The sequence below is a fragment of the Protopterus annectens genome, chromosome 6.part0, assembly GCF_019279795.1.
Source record: "Protopterus annectens isolate FY-2018-M chromosome 6.part0, PAN1.0, whole genome shotgun sequence".
Classification (NCBI taxonomy): Eukaryota; Metazoa; Chordata; order Ceratodontiformes; family Protopteridae; genus Protopterus; species Protopterus annectens.
Genome location: NC_056737.1, coordinates 383,836,491 through 383,862,526, shown reverse-complemented (window position 1 = coordinate 383,862,526; position 26,036 = coordinate 383,836,491). Strand labels below are relative to the sequence as shown.

The window sequence follows — 26,036 nt, the reverse complement described above, 5'->3', positions numbered from 1 at the left end:
AGTAGTCAAACCACATTAACAAGTTCAGATTTACAAACATTATGCATACATATATCATTCTATACCATATAAACAAAGCAATATTACATAAAATTGCTCAATATCCGCCTTCACAAACCTCATTCCTCCTCCAAAACATTTTTCTGTATGTCTTTTCCCCACAATTTCCATAGTTTTCAACGTAATTTACTTCCACCCTTTTCTAAAGATCCAATTTCCTGTTCTTTGACATCTATTACAATGTTCACTACTTAAAGTAAAGTTGGTTTGGGCTTTGATTTCCATTTTCTAGTAACTGCTTTTTTGGTAGCCACCAGCATTAAACTTAACAAGACCCATACTATTCCTAGGCAATTCAGATCGTGTATCACAAACATTTCCTAACACAGCACTCCATGGAGGATTTTTAGTCTTCCAACTCATACTCAGAGAACCTATGCTTTTAGGTACCTCTTTCTTCCTCATTACACCTTTATTTGCCATCTACCTAAGGAAGATTTTTTTGGAATCTGTTTTGGGCATATAAGTACCTGTGCAAACCCTTCCAGGCAAAAACCCTAACTATTCTAGACTGTATTGCATATTTAGGAGCCATACACACATCCTCACATTGTTTCTCTGTGAACTGCTTATCTGACCTCTCTTCCCAATCTTTTCTGACCTCCTCTGACCGATTCCTATAGTTATCATGCAATATTTTTATATGCCCTACTGATTATCCCTTTTTTAACAGCTTCTGTTCTAGACTCAATTAAAAACTCAATCAGTGCAGGTCTTTAATTTAAGAGTCTCCTATATCTTTCTGTTTGTCTGTACTCTACAGTCCCTGACAAAGGCAACCTCTAGCCTGCAATCCAAATCTCTTCTTGGCCTCTATTATCGTTCCCTCTCTAATTATTTGTTCACGGTACTTTGGTAGCTTCCTCCAGTACATTCCAGCCCCCTCTTGCCTATTCTCTATAACCCTAATTGCAGTAATCTGTACTGGAAGAATCTTCTCTCTCTATTCCAGTGTTGGCTTAAATCTTAGTGTACTTTCTACTTTATAAATACAATATTTTGTATGACTTGTAATTCTCTTTAAGGATCTGCATCCAACATCCCACTCTCTATTTCTTGAATTACTCACCTGCTTCAACATCATCCCTTTCCACTCTGAATTGTAGCCTTCTGCTTGTGTTAGTTAGCCTTAGCTGAGTAGCTCCAAATCAGATAATCCTAAAATGCCTTGTTCTTTTGGAAGGATCAGTTTATCACACTTGTCTGTTGCCCTCTTCCCCTCCCAGATAAAACCATTCAACTCTCTCTCTCTCTCTATATATATATATATATATATATATATATATATATATATATATATATATATATATATATATATATATATATATATATATATACATATATATATACATATATATACATATATATATATATGTATACACATATTACTATCCACAACTACTTCTCCTCCTGATAAAATATGCCTGGCCTGTGTATAAAACTAAAGGGACTAAAAACACTTCAAGTACTTGTATTTTGCTATCCCTAACCATAGTTTCTCAGTTTTTGCACTATATTTGGCTTAGTCTCTTCTCACATACCCTTTGCTGTCATTAAGCCATATTCCTGAATACTTCATTTTATCATGTTCGCACAAGTATGGGAATTGCTAAACCAATTCTTGTGTGAGTATGCAAACTAATTCTTGTGTGAGTATGCAAACTATCTTCATTAATTTTATATCCCAAAAACAAACAGAAACTGTCTCAGAATGTTCTACACCACAACACTGAGATGTACCTGATGGAACCAGAAAAGGACAAAATATCTACTAATAAAGCCAACTTTTCTTGAACACCATACAAGTTATAGCCTTGAATTTCAGAGTACTGTACTTTCTTTGCCAATGGTTATAAATATAACACAAATAAAGGTAAGAGACGACACTCCTGCCTACTTCCTCTGTTCAGACACAACTTATCAAACAGAAGCCCTCCAGTTCTACTTTCTGCTGTCCAAGTCATTGTTTTAAAAGTTTTGTGTTCTGGAGTCATCTTCAAAAAAAGAAAAGAGTTGCTTAACAGCAATCTTTCTAAACTCATACATATCCAGGTACTCCATTATTTTCTCTTTAGCACTCTGCAACTGCGTCTCTTTTTGTTTTGTGAAATTCCACTTATTCTGTAATACTTTAACCTTTATCAGCCTCTCTAAATAATTCTCTTACTTCTTAAAGGACAACAATGGGATTCTATTATTAGATGCTGAACTTCTCTGCCCTTTTTCTCCTTATTTACGGTCTCTGCTATGAATAAACAATACAGCATTTAAAACTGACTGTTTGTCTCCACTAGAACAGTACCTTACTGTACTGTAGTGGTTTTACTTTCAAAAAACTTTTATTCCCGCCCTGGAAAAGCTTGCTGCAGTCTCCCAATTCACTGAGGTCATCAAGGCCATTGAATACAGGTAGTTTTCCGACCAATTCCCTCCCCAAACTGACTCCCCATGACCATCCTAAAAACCCACCCATGCTATGATGTCACAGCTCCCTGTTCCGTCCCCTACTCATACAGAAAGTAAATGCTAGAACAAGGAAACAGTACATGAATTAAGTCTCCTGCTGTGAGCTGTCAATCACAGCAGGTAACAGCTGAAATTACCCTTAGCACTTTGACAGCTAGGGAAATTAGATGTGAAGAGGGATGGGAGAGGAGTCAAAGTAGTATAATTCAGGCTTCACAAAAGACTGCAGTTGAGCCATTCTAAAAATCAGCAGCAGTAAAGAGCACTTTGAAAGTCTGTTCTGTGTGTCATTTGCACTGTGCGTGTTCAAGTAGTCATTGAATGGAATGAAATGTTACTTAAAACTGACTGAATTGATTTTACATGCATACACTGCTGACTTTCAGTGAGAGTAGAAGAAAGAGGCCTGTGTGATGTAATTTTTTATTTTTACAGACAAACACTGTATTGTGGGATACCTAGAGGCAGCCTAAACAATCAGAATTACTTCAAGTTGCCAGACTCCATGAGGTCAGACACTGAAATTACATATAAAAATATTTAAAAACCTGTAAATAGTCCCACAGTGGTGTTAAAATGTAGGAAACACCAAACCATGGGTGCGGTTCTCCTTTAAGCAGATCTGTTTCATTTTATTTCTACCCTATTTTAAACTCCACTTCCATTTTATCCTACTCACTAGCTATAACTTCTAGAGTAACTTGTATCTTCCATAACAACGCCAAAATATTTCCATTACCTGTTCCATAACTTCCTCTCTTTTTTTAACAGGTGAGGGAAGTGCCAGTGCTTCATCTTTATTAAAATAAGAACACAGCAATGAAGTAATTACTATAGCAATAACCCATGCCTGGGTGTGGGTAATGCTAAATTTACCCACGGTTGGCGTGGTTTGGTCCCGGGCGGCCCGAGGACCAAAAAAGCCAACCGTGGTAAATTTAGCATTACCCACACCCAGAAGTGGTTATTGCTATTATACATGACATTATTTAAGAAAAGAAACTGTTACTTTTCTTAAATAATGGCATAGTATAATGCCTGTTTACTGCCCTTCCGCAGATGTCTGGCATCCGGCAGTTCTGATGTACTGGCGCCTGCGCAGTACATCAGAGCTGTGAAAAACGGAGAAAGCAAGATCTCTGTTGCTTTTTTAGTTTCGCTATGTTAAATGAGTTTAACATAGCGAGACAGTTAAAATAACAACGGACATCTCCGTTGCTTATTTTAACTGTCTCGCTATGTTAAACTCATTTAACATAGCGAGACATAAAAAGCAACGGAGATCTTGCTTTCTCCGTTACTTTTTTTTAAAACACTGTCTCGCTATGTTAAATGGGTTTACCATAGCGAGACAGCTTTAAAATAAGCAACGGAGATCTCCGTTGCTTATTTTAAAGCTGTCTCGCTATGTTAAACCCATTTAACATAGTGAGACAGTGTTTTAAAAAACCGAGTTATACTAATGGAAAAAAGTCCGGGCGACTGGACATTTTTCCATTAGTATAACTCGATTTACAACGGGCACGCTGGCCAATCAGCGTGCACGTTTTGGGGGGATCATGGTATAATGGTGCATAATCTGAAATAGTTATTGGGTGTGTGCCAAATATCTTTATTTAAATGCACATGTTCCTGCGAAATATACCTATATAAGCTTCCTGACAAAAATGAGCATTTGTGGACTGCCCAGTATTTGGTAGAAGAGGTTGTGTACACAAACTGCACTGCTGTTATATCATGTTGCAATCTCCTACTCAGGAACCAACCAGAGATTAATGCTATTATTTTGCTTTTGATAAGAGAAGATGCAAAGAATCGTTAGCTGTGCGCAGCTATGGTGAGACCAGCACTAGTAAGGTAGTAACCAAAAGACAAATCATCACCATTTATCATTCTTGGCCAATCTAGTTCAATTCTTTCTACTGAATATTGCTATATTAACTACCACGACTTAACTTAAAAAGACTATTGCCCTAAACATTTCATCCATGAATCTTCAGGGTCTACTACAATAGTCTCACTCCAGCCCTTTGGTATTGCAATGGAATAGAGTCTTCCAAGACAGCTCAACAGCCTGCTCTCACCCTATCTGTAGCCAATCTGACCACATTATGTATTCTAAGGCACTGTGGCAACTGCCTTAATCTTACAGACTATTCCGTTTATACAGCAGAACCTGTGAGAGGTAAACATTTAAACATGCAGGCAAACCTCTTGCATCAGTCTACTGTTGATAAACATCATACCTGCACAACATCACATAGTTATGCTGAGGCAAAGAAAAAGTTGCCAAAGCCTCCTAGAACACACACTAAATGATCCCAGCCTCCATCATACAAAGCTACATCTACCTCTTATACACACACACACCTCCCAAGAGTTACCCAGAAACCACACAAAAGCCCACAAGATAAAAGTTTTATCCATAGGTGACTCCAAAGATATATATATATATATATATATATATATATATATATATATATATATATATATATATATATATATAGACTCCACTCTCATCAGACTGGACAATAACTGGGGTACTGTTTGTCCAGTACCAGGACCCATGATGCCACAGGGAACCTAAAGGCCCTTAAACCAGACAAATATGACTAGAACCTTGTGGTTGTCCATGTGATAGTGAATGACCTGAAGCTTGCATGCAGACAGACATAATGGAACTTGCTGTGCATGTGTTAGAGGCAATAAAGATCCTAGTCTTAACAAGTATCTATTCTTTACAAAGAATGATGCCTAGGTATCAAGACAAGATAATTGGCTTTAACAATTGATTTAGTAGCCGGTGACAGACCTAGCATGTGTCAGCCTAGAATAATCTGAGAGGCAATACTTTTTTCACCAGGAATGTCATGCACCTCTATACCAGGGCTTCTGCATCCTAGCTAAAATCTTTGCTGCCTCAACAGTGCCTTTTTTTTTGGGGGGGGGGGTCCCTTATTGGGCATTCCTACATTGCAAATAAACTCAAACACAAACTTGGGCATCATGATGGGACTACTTAATGCTCTGAGGGCCTCCAGCAACCTGCACACATTTATATTTATGCAGTTACTAAGACAAGGTTTCAATGCAGAGACAATGTGTCAATGCCTAGTATGCCTTCAGGCCCTTGGTAACATGGGAGAGCATTTGTATTTGTCAGAAATACTGTAATTTCACTTCAAGTTAAACGCAAGTCAAACTCTGACTTTGTGGAGATTGAAATAAATCATTAATCAACACCGCTATTACTTCACTGCTAGCTACAGATCTTTGTCCCCATCCCCAAAGGATCACGGAAATTACCTTAACACCACTGAGGGGATTAAACATTACACCAAATCCCTTTTTGCTATGGAATTTGAATTGCCCTAACATTAAATGTCACATATGCAGTTCTAAAAATGCATAAGCTCAGCGTTTTCTACACTTTGTTAATGCAGACATGCTACAGAAAATTGTAAAACTGCCCACTAAAGGCTCCAATATCCTTGACCTGCTCCCTACCAATCTAGCCCCTACCTGTACCCCACATTTCCTTACCCCTACTTAAATCTGACCACAAGTCATTCATCTTCTCTGTCAGGCCTACTTCCACCACCAAATGAGACAGTTTTTTTACAGACTTCTACAAACTTAAGTAGGTTTGCCGTGGTGAAGACTTGTGCAAAATTCCCGCAATCCCCTGCAAATGGAACCAAGTGAGAGGACTGTCACACTCATCTCCTACTTTTACCAGCACCTAAACAGCTGCATGGAAGACTCAATACCCATCTGCTTTAAATATAATGGTAAATTCAAGAATAACCCACTCTGGTGTCACTCCCATTTTTATAAACTGTACAACAAAAGAACAAATTATGAAACGTTTTAAGAAATGCCAATCCCTTTTCTCAGGACCACAGTGAAAAATGGCAGCAAGGACATTAAGTAACATTAAAAATGTAAAGCAGAGTACAAGATTAAGTTGCTTCACAAAACAAATGAAACTACACATCCTTCTTAAGTGACACCAGCAAATTAAGAAATGTCTAAAAATACAATGAGCTCATTTTAAATGGCATCACATACTCCAATCTCAAAGTACATAACCAGAGTATTAAAAAAAAACTGTTGCACCCAGTATCCCAGTATATTTAGGTAGCCCTGAAAACAACCTTGGAACATCTCTGTCAAGACTAAAAATAATACTTTCAGGGGACCAGAGGACCTACCACGTTGTATTTTAAACAGTGTCAAATGTTTACTATCAGGGCCGCTACTTAAAGTGTTCCTCAACTTATCCACAGGATTTCTGCTTAATGCCTATGGAGAACAGCCAATTGTGACCACCCCTCCACAAGGGTAGTCCCTCTAAAGATCTAGGCACTTATAAGCCCATCAACGTCGCCAGTCCTATATGCAGAGCCGAGGAGCATATCATGGCAGAACACTTTTGTGCAGAGACACACAACTTAACGGATCTAGAACCTGATCAGTCTGGTTTTGTAAAGGGCTACTCATCTTCTGAAACAAATAATTTTCTTTAAAAAGGTTCCAGAGGCTATGAACAGTGGTCACTCAATGCACACTGCTCACAATGATCTACAGGATTTTGACAATATTCCCCATGACAATATTGTTTAAAAAAATAGACAAAATTGATGTAAATCCACTGTGTTATCCATTGAATTACAAACTAGTTATCAGACTGATCCCAGGTTGTGAAAGCTGGTGGTACCCTCTGTAAACATAAAACTGTAACTAGTAGGGATATTACATGAGTCAATGTGGGGTGCTCTCCTGTTTGGCATTTATTTTTCAACCAGTCCAATATCCCCAAAGTGTGGCTGACCAAGTTTGTTCATGACTACAAGCTGGGCACTGTTATCCACCGATACCAAGCAGGGCTAGAACTTAAACATATCTAGCTAATGAAAACGTGCAGCATAGTGGCAGTTGACAAAAAAGCTGTTACCACCAGATATGTTATTAACAGTACACTTCAGACCAACATGCTGTCATAATGCTTAAGTGGACAACTTTCTCTCTCAGTTAGAAGGCTTCACAAATGTGGTGGAAATGTGCTGTGTCCCAGTTAATTTCCAAGAGAAAATCTTCCAAAATCCAAAGACATCATCCTGCCACTGAACATGCCCTCTTTGGTGTGTATGAACTGTAGCATACTGCTCAACTAGGAAGGCCATAAATACACCTTACCAAGAAAATCAAGGCCTTAAATCCTTTAACTATCCTGATAGATTATCGCAACTCTCCTTATATGCAACAGACTACAGGCTGCTCAGAGGTGACCAGTCTCTCACTTTTCGAATCATGAAAGACCCGATCCTAGTTGACGTCCTGATTCTTTGCAAATCCGGTGGCTCTACAAACACTAGGAATCTAAATCTTTATCAAATAAACAAGACTGGCTGGAGAGAGAGGTTTGTAATGCAATGTTTTCCCATTCTAGATAAGTTACCACTGCATGGCAAAAGTACTACTTTGATTAACTTTAAGGCTACTCTTAATTGAATGGGTAGACACAAATTTACAGGAGGATTGTAACTTACAGCCCTACTCACTTTGGGAGGTGAGCACAAACAACTGCCTGAAAAGGGAAGCATGGACTTTTAAGTGTTTCTAAGTGTCCTTATGACTGCTTGCCTTGTACTGCTCCTATGTCCCTATGCACCCTAACCCATTGTTTGTACAGTTAAAAGTACACTTTACTATAAAATAAATTCAAATGATTGTTTACTGCTTAATTAAGAGGTTGGATCTAAACACAATGTATTTTCAAAGATGTATATTAAAAACAAATTGGAATAAAAACAGTTACTACAATGAAAGAACTGGGTTTGCCTGTGAACACAGATAATCCCATATGCATGATTAAAGTTTGCCAAACAACTTTTGGCATTCAAAACGGCGAAGAGGCAAGTACGACATGACAAGAAAAGTCACTGTAACATTAAAAAACTTCAAGGGGTAGTGCCACCAACACGGGGAGACAGACCATTGCTTTTCACATTTCATAATGCAGAAAAGGTAAGCAGCCTTGGAGTAAAGGGAATTCTCTGAGAGACTATAATCTCAAAATTAGAATATAAAAATGCACAATTGCACACAGCTGTTTATCAAACGCATGCCTTGCTCCAAAAAACGTCAATGCTGAAAGTAAATTGAGGGATGCCATCCCTCAATACAATGAAGTAAACAAAAAAAAAATATGAGAGAGCAATTACCTTTACCTCAAAACCATGTAACAAAAGTCAAGGACAGGCAATGGTACTACTGAAACTAACAAACCTGTGGGAAGGTCAATAACAAAAAGCAAAATTCTGACAAGGAAGCAACTACCACAGTGCAATTTATATCTGGCTTAACTACAAATCAGAAAACCACACTCTCATATGTAGCTTTCTTAATAAAAGTGCTACCTTTATAAACTTTTCTTTGCCACTTCAAATTAGCATTACTGGTCAGGGTCACTGAAATCATACAAGCGGCTTCTGTTACGTTTGCTTTACAGCAGGGTTCACAGATACAGTCTTGAACTGTGCAGGGCTGATGCAGTCTAAACCACCTAGCACAGCTCTGTGAGATTTATAAAAGGTCCTCAATGCAACAACAACATACACAGCTGCATACCTGAAGAAATCTGGGTACACAGCTTTTATGCATAAATGAGTCCACTTACACTGACAGCAGGTCTTTTGGAATCTGTCCCACAGTTGTGTGCCTGTTTATAAATAGGCCTAACACCAAAGTAAGTCATTTTCACTGATGGCAAGTCTTTTGGAATCAGGGCAGACTTAACCAGAGACCAAACCCTTTTGTAATCTGGTCCAATGTTATACACACACACACATACTGCTAATTTCTTTGCTGCCTACTGTACAGGACATCCGAGATACATATGTCCCACATCAAAACTTTGTGTAACAGCACTCCTGTGGAGTGGCACATTCTTGCCCTAGGTCTATTCCAATTACTGATCTACATGATCAAGCTCAGCGTATCGTTTCCTTTCAAGTACACTGCAAAACTGACATGCCCAGTGGCATCAGTATTCACATGATACAATTCACCAAGTAATATGTGCATCTACTTTTTTTTTTTTTTGGGGGGGGGGGGGGACTTACAACATTCTCTTCACAATAATCAACAGCATGTCGGAAGTGTCAAAACAATTCTCCATTCAGTATTCTCTTCACAATAATCAACAGCATGTCGGAAGTGTCAAAACAATTCTCCATTCAGTATTATTATAAAACAGACCTGGGGGTCCTCTACTGCTTTCTTCACAAACAAGTTAACCTATATTACAGTAATACATCACAATGAACTAAAACAGCTGTACACACACCCATTACATGGAGATGCTTGTGCATGACCACTGGTGAGTCCATTTCTTTGTGCTCCACTTTTCCAGCTGCTCACATCTATGAAACACAACACATCTGGACAATGTACAAGTCACACAGTATAAGTCACATAGTATAACTCCTTGCGCAGGACCACATACAGTGATTATGAATACCCAAGTAAATTTCCTCTTCATATCAAAATGTTTTGACATGCGTGGTTTAATGGAAAAGGCGTTAACTTCTCTCTATCGTCACTCATAACTGCCATCAATGCAGACTGCACTGTGGGGTTCCCAATCACTGGTATTACTGGTCTGCTACTGTAACAGTTGTACCTGTTACTTTACTCAGCTGGCAGACCAAATACAGTAAACTCTCTGATAACCAGAACTCAAGCAACCAGCCCTCTCAATGTAATCAGGAAAAAATAAAATAAAATCAAAAAAATACAGTATAACTTTCATGTGTTTCACTTTGTTTCCGCATCACAGAAACCTATCTTACATTTTTAGAGTTTTAAAAAGGAAGATAGGAATAAACACTCTCTCCGTAACCTGAGAACAAGTCAAACCAAACAAATAGTATAGGGTACAATATTAGTCAGGCCTATTTTAATAGTAACTCTCAAGCAACCAGAAACTGCAGTTATCCAGCATCTACCAGTCTCCATGGGTGCCAGTTAACACAGTTTACCCTACAACTTTATCCTTAAATGTATTTAAATCTTGTCCCACAGTCATTCTTTCTCCACACATCAGTTAGCTTAATTTAGTGCCCACAGCCCATTTCATTCTTTTCACTTGCATCCAGTCTTTTTCCTGCAACAAATCATGATGGGCCTATCTTTATTTTTTCTACTCAGACCTCACAATTATTCTAAAAGGAACTGAACATAGACAGAATGGCAAAAATGATGCACTTTCTCTAGTTTCCGCAGTTACTCACTGTCTGCAAATTTGTGACCATGACGGTATGTCTTGGTGAGATCAGTCAAGACCTATAACACACACAATCAGACGAAGAGAATCATTAGCTATTGGAGAACTACTGACTTCAAGTGCAAGGGTTAGTTATACCTCAATACTACATAAACATACCTTAACTTCCACCTCAAGTGTGGTTGCTACTCGTGTAACTATAAAATTAAGTAACCAGATATACCTTCACAACAGAAAACTTCTGTGCGGAATCCCAAGAAGCATAGCCCAAAACAAGATAAAATGGTTTATTAAGAACACCACCAAAAACGGTACTTGCATATTATCACAACCACGTTTCAAAAATCTCACGGATGTACATGCGCAGGTCACAGACAGCGTAACTGCCCAAACTGGTAGTAATAAAGACAGTGAAGCTGAAGGGATTTCTTAAATGTAAGTACCGTTTGTATTCCAATGCTTGGAGACATTGCCAGCAAATGGTAGTATGGAAAAAGGAAAGCAGTGTAGGTGGTCTGTGAGGCATTACTGACATTCAAGAAAATAATCAATAGCTGCTTCCCCCTCAACCTCTTAGCACAAGAAACCTGAACAAAGCATGACAGAATGGGGTCAAAGTCCCCAAAAGAGGGACAGATATTTAACATTGTTCTGAAAACAAACAATGGTACTCACATATATGAAATCACTTCAGTTGTACTGTCTTTATTACTACCAATCCGGGGGCGGCCATGGTGGTGCAGTGGTTAGCATTGTCGCCTCACAGCAAGAGGTTCCCTGGTTCGATTCTCGGCTGGGGTGCCTTCTGTGTGGAGTCTGCATGTCCTCCCTGTGGTTGCGTGGGTTTTCTCCGGGTGCTCCAGTTTCCTCCCACATCCCAAAGACATGCTGCAGGTGGATTGGACACACTAAATTGGCCTTAGATGTGAGTGTTTGTGTGTGTGTGCCTTCTGTGGAAGGTTGGGCGCCGAGCTGGCAACTCAACACTGTAAAACTCCACTGCCAATCATGAGTGGACAGGTGATCCACTGTGGGACTGCAACCTGCTCATTGCGGTTTCTCAGCACTGCATGTATATCCATGAGATGTTTGGAACGTGGTTGGACCTCTTTAATTCAGATACTATATCTGTTATACATATAGCCAATGAAGTTTTTTTAAACTAAAAGGAGGAGACTATAAATGCAGTCCATGATGACGATTTCAGATCATCCAAGCTTGGTGCGACTATCATAAAAAGACAGCCAAAACTACTTTTATGAATTATACAACCCATCTGTGAAGTTTACAAATTAATAGAGAAACCACTGCGCTTCCAAACAGAAATGTTATGCAAAAGTAATCTTTTTTTAATAGGTTCCCAAAACGTTAGAGCCTCCTGTACAGATTTTGCTGCCCCTCCCTCAACCTAGGTCCTTATCTGTTAATGTTATGTATAGAGCTATTTGATAAACCAGGAGTTTACATCCTGTCTCATGAAAAGTTAAATGTTAAGACCAGGACATTATCGTGTTTTAAGAACCTGCCAAAAATCCGTATCTGGCAGCTATCTGAAATGAAGTGAAAGGCATAACCATGACTTTCACCACGTGAGGGGCATGTCAATATATCAAGAGCCAGTTGTTCCCAACGTGGTTGCGATAATACGCAAGTACCTGTTACTCTTAATAAATCATTTTATCATATTTTAGGTTTCACTTCTTGGATTCCATATGGAAGTTTTCGGTTGTGCAACTGAATAACTTTACTTGTTATTGGTTCTACACATTTAACATACTTGCTGTTCTGTATAAAATTAAGTACAATAGGAAACAGAAACTGCACGAAATTTTACCAGAATTATGAAGTGTCAACTATCAGTCATATGACTGACCAGACCAGTTAGAACTGACAACTAATTCAGATAGTACATGGACAGTGTGTGAAGTCACTGGGAAACAACTATGAATAAATAACATAACACTAAAATGAAACTTAAATATACCACGAATGGAGTTTTGCAGGTTATAATTAGCACAAAATTAAAGTCAGTCAGTGAAAAAAATGAACAGTCATTTTTCCAGAAAATTTAAGAAGCTAGTTCACATTACTGTCAATATAAGCACATAGACAAATCATTAAATTTGCTGTGTCTAGACTACATCTGTTACCAGGGACAAAATGCACTACAACAGCAAGACAGACTAACAACAAAATCATGTCAACCACAAAACATTTTGTAATATAAAAAACATAACATAATACCAAACACTAACAGCCATACCGAGGAGTCAGTACTGACAGAAGATAAAAGACAAAAATTAATGAAAATATTTTTATTGTGAGTGCAGAATTCCTTTAAGCCAGGAAACTCACCTATTGGGCTGAGTTTGTAAATGGTCATTGCTTAAACAGCATTCTACTAGGTAAATGAATTTAAATAAATACTAAAGCTCCTCAACTTATCCAAGAAACAAGATATTATTTACATTTGTTTATCGAGAAATTCTGACTGGACACAGGTCCTTTTTCAGCAGAGACCCAGGGAGAAAAGCTCCACAGAACAATAAATGAACAGCAGAGTACATGAACAATTGATTATACATTCAATAACAAATAATACATATAATAGCAAACAGTTATATATACAATATGAAACATAGTAATGAACAAGTTATACCAATATCTAGCTAGAGACCAAGAATAAAGGTAGAATGTATATACAGACAATACTAAGCTCAAACATATACTGTTATAAATTAACAAAACCCATAACTTACATACAAACACTGCTATAAACTTAAACAGATACAAAGCAGATGTTCCACAAAAGGTGGGACAAGCTAGAAGGGCTAAGGGGGATGGAAGGGGGAAGATAAACAGAGGAAACTGAGTAAGTATTAGATGTGGTAGTGAGAAAGGAAGGTATAAGTCAGCTGGAGATGTATTTGGAGTTGAGATGAAGTGAGGTAGTTAAGAATGTTATAAGAGTGTCTGAGAGATTGAGTGAGTAGGGTTGGGGAGGGTACAGGGAAGCCAGAGCCTGCAGAGGAAGGAATGCAATGATCCACTAGTGTGAGGCAGGGTGGCTTGGGGAGGGTACAGGTAAAAAGGTGGGTCACTAGGGATTGGTGCATGGACGTAACCAGTTTTAAGTGAGTTTTTATTGCAGCCTTGAAAAGGGTGCAAGAAGGTAGTGTGGTTATGAGGGGGGGGGGTTCCATAATCTGGATATTATGTAGGAGAATAGTGCTTCTCCAGCTCAGTTCTTGGCTTTGGTTACTAGAAGTTGATTTCTGCTGCTGGAGCGTACTGGTCTAGTGGTGCAGTAAGGCTGGAGATGGTTTTGAAGGGGTGGGACTTTAAGAGGACAGTTTACTAACTTGTGGGCAAGAGAGACTTGACTCAATTGAAGAAGCTGAGGAGGTTCAAGCCAGTCAAGCTCTCTAAGTGAGATACAGTGGTGGCTGCGATAAGATGCAAACTTAGCAATTTTGTTGTAGCAAGCCTTGAGCTTGTTTCGGTCTGTTTGTCTACGGTAAGTATAGGAGAGGCATAGAGTAAAGCGGAGATTAGGTGGGAATTGGCAACAGAAATTCTGGCCGTCTTGGTGAGGAATTGTTTGTTTCTATACAATGCCCCTAGCTTTTTGTAAACTTTTTTTTTATGGTAAGAGAAATGTCATCTGAGATCGCTCTCAATCTCAACACCAAGTAGCTTGGTGTGTTCTGTTGGGGAGATGAAGGTACTGTCATTGGCTAGAATATTAAAGTGGGGGATAGTTGGGTTAGAAGATACAGAGTTTAGTCTTGCTCGGGTTGAGTACAGAAGAAAAGGCTTCCTGTGTGATCTTTTAAAAGGCACTCAATAACTACTCCTCTCTGGCACCAGACAAGCAAATATCATTCAAGGCAGTGAAAAATATGGTTAATGAAAAAATGACAAGACAAGTGGAGCAGTAGCCCTATCAGGCATGAAAAAGTTGTATACAAATATAGAACAAAGTTAAACACACACACCGAGAAAATGGGTCTGGTATAAAACAGTAAGAAAGACAAAACAAATTGTTTTTATATGGTTACTGGATTTTCATGTCATTCCACTGCCCACTATTTTTGGAGATGTATGCATCAACAGAAACTCCTTAACTGCCTCCAAGCAATTGTTGACATCTTTTGTGAAGGTCTGCACCACGATTAGAGTTTAAACTTTGTAAAGGGATCAACACTGACAAATGTTCACTGCTTAAATGGTAAAAGGTTTTTCAGTGTCTCTTAAAAGGCACTCAACAACTACTCCTCTTTGGCACTACTGACACCAGACAAGTGTATATCATTCAAGGCAGTGGAAATTATGTAGTACACAACAAAAGCTTTTCTGCCAAGTCACCTTAAAATAAATAACTAGTTACTCAAATTAAGACTAACATGTTTACCACATATAAAAAGTTGGAAGAAACCAGTCAAAAATGTTACAACTAGTTCTGTTTCCTTACATGAAAAAGGAATTTACAATGTGCCAATTTGTATTTTCCTCTAGTGTACTATGAGTTTGGGCAGCAAGTGGTAATGGACAAGACACACATAATTAGCTCTCTCATTATCTCTTTTACATGGCAAACATCTGATTTCCATCCTCATTCATGAACACGTGATGGACAATGCCTCCAACTCTTGTTTATTACTTCTAAAGATATCATCAACAGTGACTAACCTTTCAGCACTTAGTCAATAACTCCCTTTAAGCTCAGTTCTTTTAGATAGTCGATGTACCCGCAAACACCCAAGTTACTTCTTATCTACCATGTTTCTCTGTCATTTAAGGGACTACAAACTACTACTGTATTCAGTCTCAATGTAATTCTATTAACACAGCCTTGTTGTCTCTGTTCACTACATATCTTCAATCCATTTCCTAGTCCAAAGCCAAACTTTTTAAACCACATTACAACACAATGGCAATGAGAAACAAAAACTAAAAATCAAAATGGTATTCAACTAATTTATTCTTTGCTCTTAAGCAGTTAAAACTAGAAAAGCTTCAAGGCTATATAGATATAGAGAACTCAGCACAGCTCCTCGTGGTGTCCAGCAGAGTTCCTAGAGCAGCAGAGACCAGAAAAGACAAACTTTCCAGATTTTAAGTATTTTTTTCTGCATTTTCGACTTTTTAAGCCTTTCGATTGCTATTTCTGCCTGTTTTATTCTGCTATTACCTATTTTTACTGTTTTTAATAGCTTGAATTGTTTATTGCACTTGCTTGTTTAAGTTTTGCTTAAAAGTTAAACAACAGGCTAATACACTCAAGTGTACTAGCTTTTGATAGCATTTAGTCGAAAAACACAGCATTTATTGTATTTTCTGCCTTTCTGAAAAACCATTGAAACAAAACAAAAAAAATACTCTTGTTTTCCATACTTTTCTAATAGTTTGTTCCAGTGATCAGATTTTGCTGATCCCTGGGCTTTGTCTTAGTTCCTGTTTTCTCCATTTTCCTTGTTTGGTCAAGGGTAGTTTCTTTACTCACTAGTGGGAGTAGGGAGTACTGAGCTGCCTGTTTGTCCTCAGAGGAGTGGTTTAAAGCAGTAACTTGTAGTTTATTGGCCATTTTGGGTCATTTCCTGTCTTTTCCAGCCCCTGCTATAAAGCACGCTTTGGCCAATTAGCCTTGATTTAGCGAGCTGCCACTGTTGCACACTAGGGCAGCCCGGTTAAGCAGGTTTAAACTATTCGGCTACCTAAAGTCCACTCTTCAAATTTTCCTTAAAACTACCTTCCTCGAACTATACTACTGATCAAATCAGCGCATCCTATAACTAAAAAGATCATCTCTACTTGACTCCAAGTAGACTATTCTCTATCTGTTAAACCTAGCACTTGCTCCTACAGTACTTATTACCTTGCTACGGCACTCTTGTCATAGATAGTACCCCAAAAAGGCAACCCCCCATTTCTCGGTCACCCACATCCCCCGGAATCTTTTTTAAAGTTTTTGTCTATCCTTCTAGCATGTCGAGGGATCAGTTGCTAGTGTCCTCTCCTGCTCAGCTGGTGAACCTGGGAATATTGAGGTAATGTTACAATTGCCTCATGTACACAGACAACCCTCTCCTCCTCCCACAAAACACAAATACATGCGAGATGCAACTATACGGCCAAACTGGAGGCTGAGCTCTCTCAACATAGGACTGGCAAGACCAGTCAGAAGGAGAAGGTTACCACACACACTATAGACCCAGTCTCACATAGTACCATTACAACCTCAAATCATACACATAAACACACAAAGACATACTCGGAGGCTCTGATCAAAAATCTACCAAAGCAGCAGAGGCCACCAAAGCAGACACCCAAACAACCACCACCTCAGAACACAACACCTGCAACACATAGACCTCACAGTCAGAGTGTCAAACAGTCACAGCCCTTAAGGCCAAACACAATGCCAGACACACTAGTCATTGGTGACTCCATAGTCAGACACACTGACGTCCCGCTCACCAGACTGAGTAAGAAGGTCACAGTAAGCTGCCTGTCGGGCGCTAGAATCCGCCACATAACGCAAGCACTCAGGTCTCTCAACAGCAGGTACAAATATGACTCAGTCATTGTCCACGCTGGTGTAAACGACCTGAGACGTACCTCCTTGGACTACATGAAAAGAGACATTGAGGAGCTCTCTGATTATGTAGCCCAGGCAGGTATGACCCTGACCTTGAGCAGTATCCTACCTTCACCAAGAATGATGCCACAATACAGAGATAAGATGATCAGCTTTAACAATTGGCTTAAACACTGGTGTCATTCAAAGGGGATCCGGTATCTGTCTGCCTGGGATGACATGCTGGACAAGCCACGCTGCTTCGCAAGGGACGGCTTGCACCTGTCACCCCTGGGATTCCGGATATTGGCAAAGGCTCTTGCCACCCTCATAGTGCCTTTTTTAGGCAAGGCTCAAATTCTAAACCTACCACCCTAGAACACAAAAAAGGAAAAAAACTAAGGGTAATGCTGCTCAATGCCAGAAGTCTAAATCTCAAAATGCACACACTCGAGGCCCTTCTCAGTATGGAGAACATCGATGTTTGTGCTGTGACAGAAACCTGGTTCAAGGCTCCTGAGAGCACCCCAGCGCTATCAGGTTTTACCTCATATCATGCGTTCCGGCCCCAAAATCCGGACAATACCAAGAAAGGAGGGGGGGTATCCATATTCATCAAGGACACTCACACCTCAAGACTGGTGGCAACGCACGATGCATCGGAGACCATCCAGGTGCAATTAACCGTAGGCAAGACTGCTCTGCAAATTGTAGCATGTTACAGGCCACCCTCACAAACTCAGGAACCTCACATGGCCTTCCTGAAAACACTAGAGGGGATAAATGTATCACCAAACACCATCATACTAGGTGACTTCAATTACCCTAATATAGACTGGGAACACTACTCAAGCCCAAACACCCTAGCCCAAAAGTTCCTGGAATTCATAAACTCAAATGCCATGGAACAACTAGTCACCATCCCCACAAGAGGAGATAACATACTTGATCTCATCATCACGAACATGGGAGCACAATGTTCAACACCGAAGTATACCCCTCACTGGTGAGATCAGATCACAAACTAATCTCGCTGGAGGTCCTCATCCCACCCCACCTGAAATAAAAAGACCACAGTAAAGAACTTCTCAAAAGCCGACTTCACACTTCTAAAGACTAGTGTGGTCTCCTTTAAGGCCCCGAGCCGGCCGAAAACAGTACTCAAGCCGCTGAATCACTTACAAATGCCTTCTACCAGCACCTGCAGGACTGCACGGATAAGGCAATCCCAAGCAAAACAAAGACTCTTTGTACCAAAGGCAAGCGTCCAGTCTGGTGGACCCCAGCCATAAACAAACTCTACAACAAAAGGAGGAAGCTACTACAAGATAGAGCAAAATCCTTAAAAGGTAAGACACCCTTGATCACTATAAGTAAAAAACTAAGAGCTCTCATAAAATCATCCAAAGCAAATTTCGAGAGAAAAATAGCTAGAGACTCAAAGTACAATCATAAGGCCTTCTTTAGCTATGTTAGAAACCTAGGAGGAAACTCCCAGATATGCTCAGAACTAGTTCAAAATGATGTGAAGATTACTGATCCTACAGACATTGCCAACATACTGGCTGACTGGTTCAGTGCAAACTTCTCCCCTCCCCAAAAGGAGAGATATCTATACCAAACGATTGCAGCCCCCAAACATCTCCAGCCCAAGTGAGAACTGCTCTCTCCAAAGCAAAAACACAGCATCCATGGGACCTGATGGTGTCCCCGGCTGTGTGCTCCACGAACTCAATGAGGAATTAAACCCACAGCTAGGACAGCTGTTTAATCAAAGTCTTACCTCTGGATACGTACCCAGGGAGTGGCGCACTGCAACTGTGGTCCCACTTCACAAAGGCGGTGTCTCCACCGACCCTGGAAATTACCGGCCCATTAGCTTGACAAGCCTTATCTGCAAAGCCATGGAGAGGATCATAATGGACCTCATAAATAAAGACATAGGGAATTTGCAGACTTTGGATCCAACCCAGTTTGGCTTTGTCAAAGGCAGATCATGCCTTTTAAACTTGGTTGACTTTTTCGAAACAGTCACCAAAGCCATTGATGAGGGAAAGGCAGTCCATACAGCCTACCTCGATCTGGCTAAGGCCTTCGATACAATACCCCACTCGGGTATCATTGAAAAACTCATCAGCTTAAATGTTAACCCATACATCACAAGATGGGTTGCAAACTGGCTGAGTGACAGAACAAACAGGGTCAGAGTTGCTGGCGCCATGTCAGACTCAAAGCCTGTCACAAGTGGTGTCCCACAGGGCTCAGTCCTGGGCCCACTCTTGTTTGGCATCTACTTTTCAAGTACAAGCAAACACAGGAGGGTTATGGCTGACAAAGTTTGCAGATGACTGCAAACTGGGCGCCATAGTAGAAAACACATCTGACACAGATATCCTTCAGAAGGGTCTCACAGAAACGGATAACTGGTGCCAGAGCCACGGCCTAAAGTTAAATGCCAAAAAATGCATAGTCATACCCTTCGGGAAAAACAAGGTTACCCCTAGCTACCAAATAGGTGGCAATCCACTGAGCACAGAAATAGTTATCAGGGACCTGGGGACTCAGGTTGATAGTAGTCTGTCATTCGACACCCATGTAGCTAAAGTAGTTAGGAAGACCTTCTACATTGCCCACCTTATCATGAAGGGATTCTCATCTAGATCAAGGGAGGTCATAGTCTCCCTTTACTCATCACTCATCAGACCAATGATTGAGTACAATGCCCCATTCGGAATGTATCTGACCCGACACTTGCAGCAGCTGGAGAGGCCACAAAAGTTCCTCACCAAAAGGATAAAGGGTCTCAAAAATCTGTCCTATGCTGCCCGACTGAAAGAACTCCAGCTCTATTCAGTCGCTTACCGCTTGCTCAGAGGCGACCTTTGCCTAACATACAAGGCCATGTCAAACCCAGATTTGATGAATATGCTTCACCTCAAAAAATCTAGATCCATCAGAGCCACAAGGGCGGGAGACTTAAACCTCGACACAGCTATTAATAGGACGTGCTGGAGGGATAGATTCATCACCCAAAGACTCCCTATGCTGTGGAACAAAATCCCGGTACATGTGAGGCAGAGCACCTCGCTGGCCCTGTTCAAGAGAAATCTTGACCAATGGATGGGAGATTGCAGATATACCCCAGGGATTACCTCAGTGTCACTGCTCGACAGAGGCACAGCAAAATAATGGGTATAGTTCCCCATACTAAAGGGGTGGCATAAGCCACAAAACGATGGGCTAGGCTTGTAAATGCCCTCGGGCAGATAGCCTAGTATGAACCTATGAACCTATAAGGCTCCCTTCTACTCCACCCCCGCCAAGCATAACACTGCAATTAAATAAAAGGAAGACTATCAAGTTACAAAAGAACTTTCTGATTGTATTTAACAAAAATGTGAACTAACATCAGGGCAGACAAATGAGGCCTCGGTCTGAAAGACTGTATCCTTACACGTCTGATACAAGTAACAAAACATTCTGCCATTTGATTTCCTGGTATCAAGGATGTGTGTGCAATCCACTGAGTCTAGAACAGTTTTTCAGTGTTGGTTATGAGTACCAGCCACGCTAAACATGTTTACATACTTCCATCTTTCTGACTGGCTCCCCTACTCTGCATAGAACTTAGTCTGCCCTGGGTGTTGTATGGGCTGCACCACCTACCAATATCACCTTTACTAATGTAACCATCCTCCCAAGTTGCACCATTTGGTGGGAAGGGGAGCCAATGCAGGAATCCTAATCAACTCTCAGAAATACTACATATCCACAAGTCCAATGGTGGCATAAAAAAACAGTTCAAGAGATCTTAGTCTCTTCTACATCATAAACAAAACATGCTGGAGGGACAGATATGTATCACAGGATACCACTTCCATTGAATCTGCTTCCTCTCCACATAAAGTAAAGTACTGCCCTTACTCTAGTCAAACATAATCTGGATGAATGGATGGCAAATCACAAATTCACTCCTAGTTTAGCAACCATGTTCCTTACAGATAGGGGTAGTAATGTAAACATTCTTTACTTTAATTAAAAGCGCTAAAAACTTCATAGGAATGCAGTGCTAGGCTTCTACAGATCCCCATAGTTAATAACATAGTAAGTATTTAAGAACCTATGAATCTCGCTGTCTGTGCGAAGTGATTTCCTGGTCATGTTGTTACAAGTAACCACTGCCCAGACCCAGTATGTTTATGGGTCTGCCACTGTGAGCCAGATTAGTATATAGTTTCAGCTTTCATTCAAGACCCCACACACACAACACAACACAACACAACAAACAAAATAAATAAACAATTACATTTTCTGTTGATCATCTGACATCCTTACTTTCAAGTATTACCTGACAGACATAAGAAGATGGAAAAACACAACTGAGTAAATAATGTGGAAAAGGCAGCAATCAAACAACTCATCTCTAGAGAGTAATGGATATCAACAACTTAAACTGGTTCTAGAAGTTGGAAAAGGAGATGTTTAAAAAAAAAATCATCCACCTTTTGATGTCGGTTGCACTCCTCTACTACAAGTACATAAGCACAGACAAAAATGTACTAAGTTCAGCTCCAACAAGTAACTAAGTTAGCAGACACCACCAGCTTTCCACTAATCTTAAAATGTGTCAAGATCTCTCACCGAGTTTGCTTAATTCAGTTTATACATGGATACGTTGTAAGATTATCATACAGTTCCTAAGGAAACTTTTTTTTCTCAATATCAAAGTCATGATTTAATTTGGCTGACAGTTCTTACGTGAAAGCAACAACAAGTTAAAGGCCTTAACATGGCTAACCTAAACATATACCTTCTGTGGATTTAAAGATTAGACAACTTTATTTACTAGCAAGGTTAAACATGTGACTACAACAAAAGTATAAATAACTCCGCTATTTTAACAGACGTAACAAAAGTTAAGTCAGATGGGTTAAGAAAACTCCACAATGACTGAGCAGTTACTAGCAATGCAGGCACCCACACTCCAGCATCACGTTTACTCGTGTTTCCTTACCTACTTGATACAGCCTGCCTTCAGGGGAGAAGATGGTAATATGCCGGTCAAAGCCTGCACTTGATCCCCGAGACATACTTACTAAAACTGGTGTTTAATGTTACTGAAATACACAAACACAAGGATGCACAAGTATAGACAGAAACCAACTAACTTAACCCGGAAATGTAACCGAGGGGGCAAGGTGCTTGGGCTACAACTTCCGATAATTTTTGAAGGGCTATTGCATGCGCTATTGAAAGAGAAATTTTACTGTAGGTAGTACAAAGAAAACCTTTACGTAAACCAGCCGCTTTTTCCTTGTTACGTATATTTTACGTTCAAGTTAGAATTTAGTGGACAACATAAGGTTTAATTTTTCCAAACTTACAGTGAACCATCAAAAACTTTGCAGTTTCCTCCCCGTCGTAACTCTTTCCCAGCGCATACGCTGTTGGGTTTTAATTAAATTTCTTTATTTCTCTCTCTCTTTTTATTTGTCATCCTACTCTTAAATAATCGTGCGTGTCACATTGAAAGGGTCTGTTCAATTAATTGGGGTCATAACTCTATTTGAGACGTTAGGAACTCGCATCTCTTTACTGCCTATTTCATATATACCCCTTGATTGGCACAATAAACCTAATGAAACTCTGGGAATTCCCAACTCTGTAACTATGCAGTTTCAGGGTTAAAAAACATGATACCTATAAGATTACCACTGACCCTCAATGGTAGTGCATTCCCTATTTGGGCAATTGTGCCCTGCAAAAAAAAAAAAAAAAAGGAAAAAAAATGTTAAAAATCCTGATATTTTTAGGGCAAAACTATTTCCTAGTTTTCCTGTAGTTGTATAAACAGTTTCCATCTGAATAATGCTAATATGATATGAAAGAATAGAAACAGATAGAATTTTATAACAGCAAGCTTTTATTTGACAATAAAGTTAAGTCCAGTCCTTTGCACTTACTGCGGGTATGGGCTGTCCTGCAAACAGTCATGTTTCCATAAAAAAATGTCCCACTTTGGGCATCTGAAAAGGTGTCAACCTTAGATACCAATGCCAGACAGAAAAGTAACATGAGGTGCAGATTCCTACTTTTTCAAATACTCTAAGCACTATTTTCAGCTGTATATTAAATAAAATTCAGGACCTCCATGCTCTACTAGCGTTATATAAACCAGAAATTGTTGTGCTAACTGAAACATGGCTAAAACCGGAACACCACAATAATGAGATTACAGCTCCTGGCTACAATATTATACATTCAGATAGAGTGGAGAAAAAGGGTGGGGGAGTAGGCAATACTATTCCAAAATCATTTCACCATCAAACTAGTTGATTGCAACACCCCTGGAGTCAAAAATGTAGAACTAATACTTGCAAAATTACAACTAAACCCCAACAAACATATAAACATTGTAGGCGGCTATATCCCACCAGGTAATAACATTACCATAATGGAAAACCTATTAGACTGGATCTCAAACTCCTTACCACAAGAAACTATACTATTAGGTGACTAATATTGACTGGCTTAACTGCTCCAACCACAATCCCACTTCTTATATCAACCTCCTTGGGTTTACCCAACTCATCTCTTCCCCCACTAGAACTGACAAAACATCCAAGCACCAGTCCATCCTACACTGGATTCTTATATCTGATCCCTCTCTTGCATACCAAACTGGCTGGCTGTCTACCTGATAGTTTAAGTGACCATCAGACAACCTACCTAATTAGGAACAGGTCCCAACACATCAGCCAGACAATCCTCAGAGTCATATGAAATAAAAAGACCGTCATACCTAATAACTTCATCACTGCACTAAAATGCTGTAATTGGACTCCCCTGAAGCAACTCTCTTGACGAAACTGTACAGTACTTTAACTCAACTTTCTTGGAAATCTTAAATTATCATGCACCCTCCAGAATCATAAGAATAAAATCAAATTATGCCCCATGGGTAACTAAAGAAATTAAAACTAAAATGAAAGAAAGAGATAAATCATGGATACATTTTCACAAAAACAAAAACCTCTACTTCAAACAAATCCACTTAGAACTACGTAACAAAGCAAAAAAAAAAAAAAAAAAGTAAACTTGACAAAACTAACTGCTATAAAAACATGCAAGAAAAATATGTCCACAACCCTCAAAAGTTCTGGGCCATAATAAATACCATACTTCAGCCTGGAAAATCCACAACTCCAAACCACGTTTTAATAAACAACTACAATAACATTTCCACTCAATTTAATAAATACTTTACTGAAATAGTCCAAACCCTTGCCAGTACCCACAATACTGCCAATAATCCAACACCAACAACTGCCCAAACCCACCCCAACTCACAGAACAATACCCCCAACTTTCCCCTGCACCCTGTGTCCACCACAGTTATTTCCAAACTCCTCAGTAAACTTAAACTGACTACTCTGGCTGCTGAAAACCTACCAGCAGATTTCCTTCAGAAAGCTGCAGAAGCTATAGCCTATTCTGTTGCTATTTTCATTAATAGGTCTCTATCAGAATGCAAGGTACCACCCTCAGGAAAACATTGCATATTATACCAGTACACAAAGGAGGTAACTCCTTAGAACTCACTAACTATCGCACAATCACTATTCTATCACCCTTATCTAAAATATTAGAAAGAGTTGTTCACACTCAACTAATGCAGTACCACCAAAAAAAACCTGCTATCTGAAGCACAGCATGGCTTTTGACCCTCCCATAGCACCACCACAGCACTAATGTCTTTTACTAACATAGTTAACCATTACAGAAACAAGGGCTTATGTGTATCATCCATATTCTTAAACTTATCAAAAGCTTTTGACATGGTTAACCACAATATGCTTCTACAAACTCTATATACCCTAAACATTAGCTACTCCTCTATCTCTTGGTTCAACAGTTACTTATCAGGCTGGCAACAAGCCGTCCTGTGGGAAAACCAATTGTCCCCTCTCCTACCAGTAGCCTACGGAGATCCCCAAGGCTCCATCCTAGGCCCACTGCTGTTCTCTCTATTTACCAACCAGCTCTCCTCCTCCACACTCATCGCCTCAGTAGCACAATATGTCGATGATACCACCTTTATATGTTCCACCCCCACAATAAAAGAACTTCATTCCCTAACCCAAAACAACTTTATTCTAGCCAAAACATGGTTCACTAACACCAAACTTATTCTTAATCCCAAGAAAACAAAACTCATTCTTTTTAGCCCAGGTAGGCTTTAGACAATAACTTTAGCATTACTTCCAAAGATAATATCCAAATCACTCCTACCACACACACTAAACTTCTAGGTGTTGAAATTGACAACAACTTGAGATTCGACATCCACATAGCGCAAACCATCAAGAAAGTAAACAAAAAACTTGGGCTCCTCTACAAGAACAAACAGTTTATCACTAGACATACCAAAGCCACAATTGCAAGGGCTCATCTCTTATCCACCCTCCTCTATGCCGCCCCTATCCTGACTAATCTCTGCCAGGCTGATTTAAACAAAATGGAATCTTGTTATAACAAGATTGCCAAGTTCGCTACAGAAACCTCATATAGGACCCATCACTGCATATGCCTTAAGCAGCTTAACTGGCTTGAGCTGCCTCAGCTACTGTTACTCAAACA

At 39.7% G+C, this 26,036-nt stretch overlaps 1 protein-coding gene across 1 annotated transcript in view; it reads right to left on the bottom strand.

Annotated features, from left to right (window-relative positions):
- PSMA6 (proteasome 20S subunit alpha 6) overlaps positions 1-22,590 on the bottom strand; it is a 502,474-nt gene extending 479,884 nt beyond the window's left edge. Inside the window, exon 1 of the mRNA XM_044074125.1 lies at positions 22,411-22,590. Within this exon, the coding sequence (XP_043930060.1) occupies positions 22,411-22,486 (76 nt within the window). The 5' untranslated portion in view covers positions 22,487-22,590. The remainder of the gene's footprint in view (positions 1-22,410) is intronic.
- Positions 22,591-26,036: the final 3,446 nt, after the last annotated feature.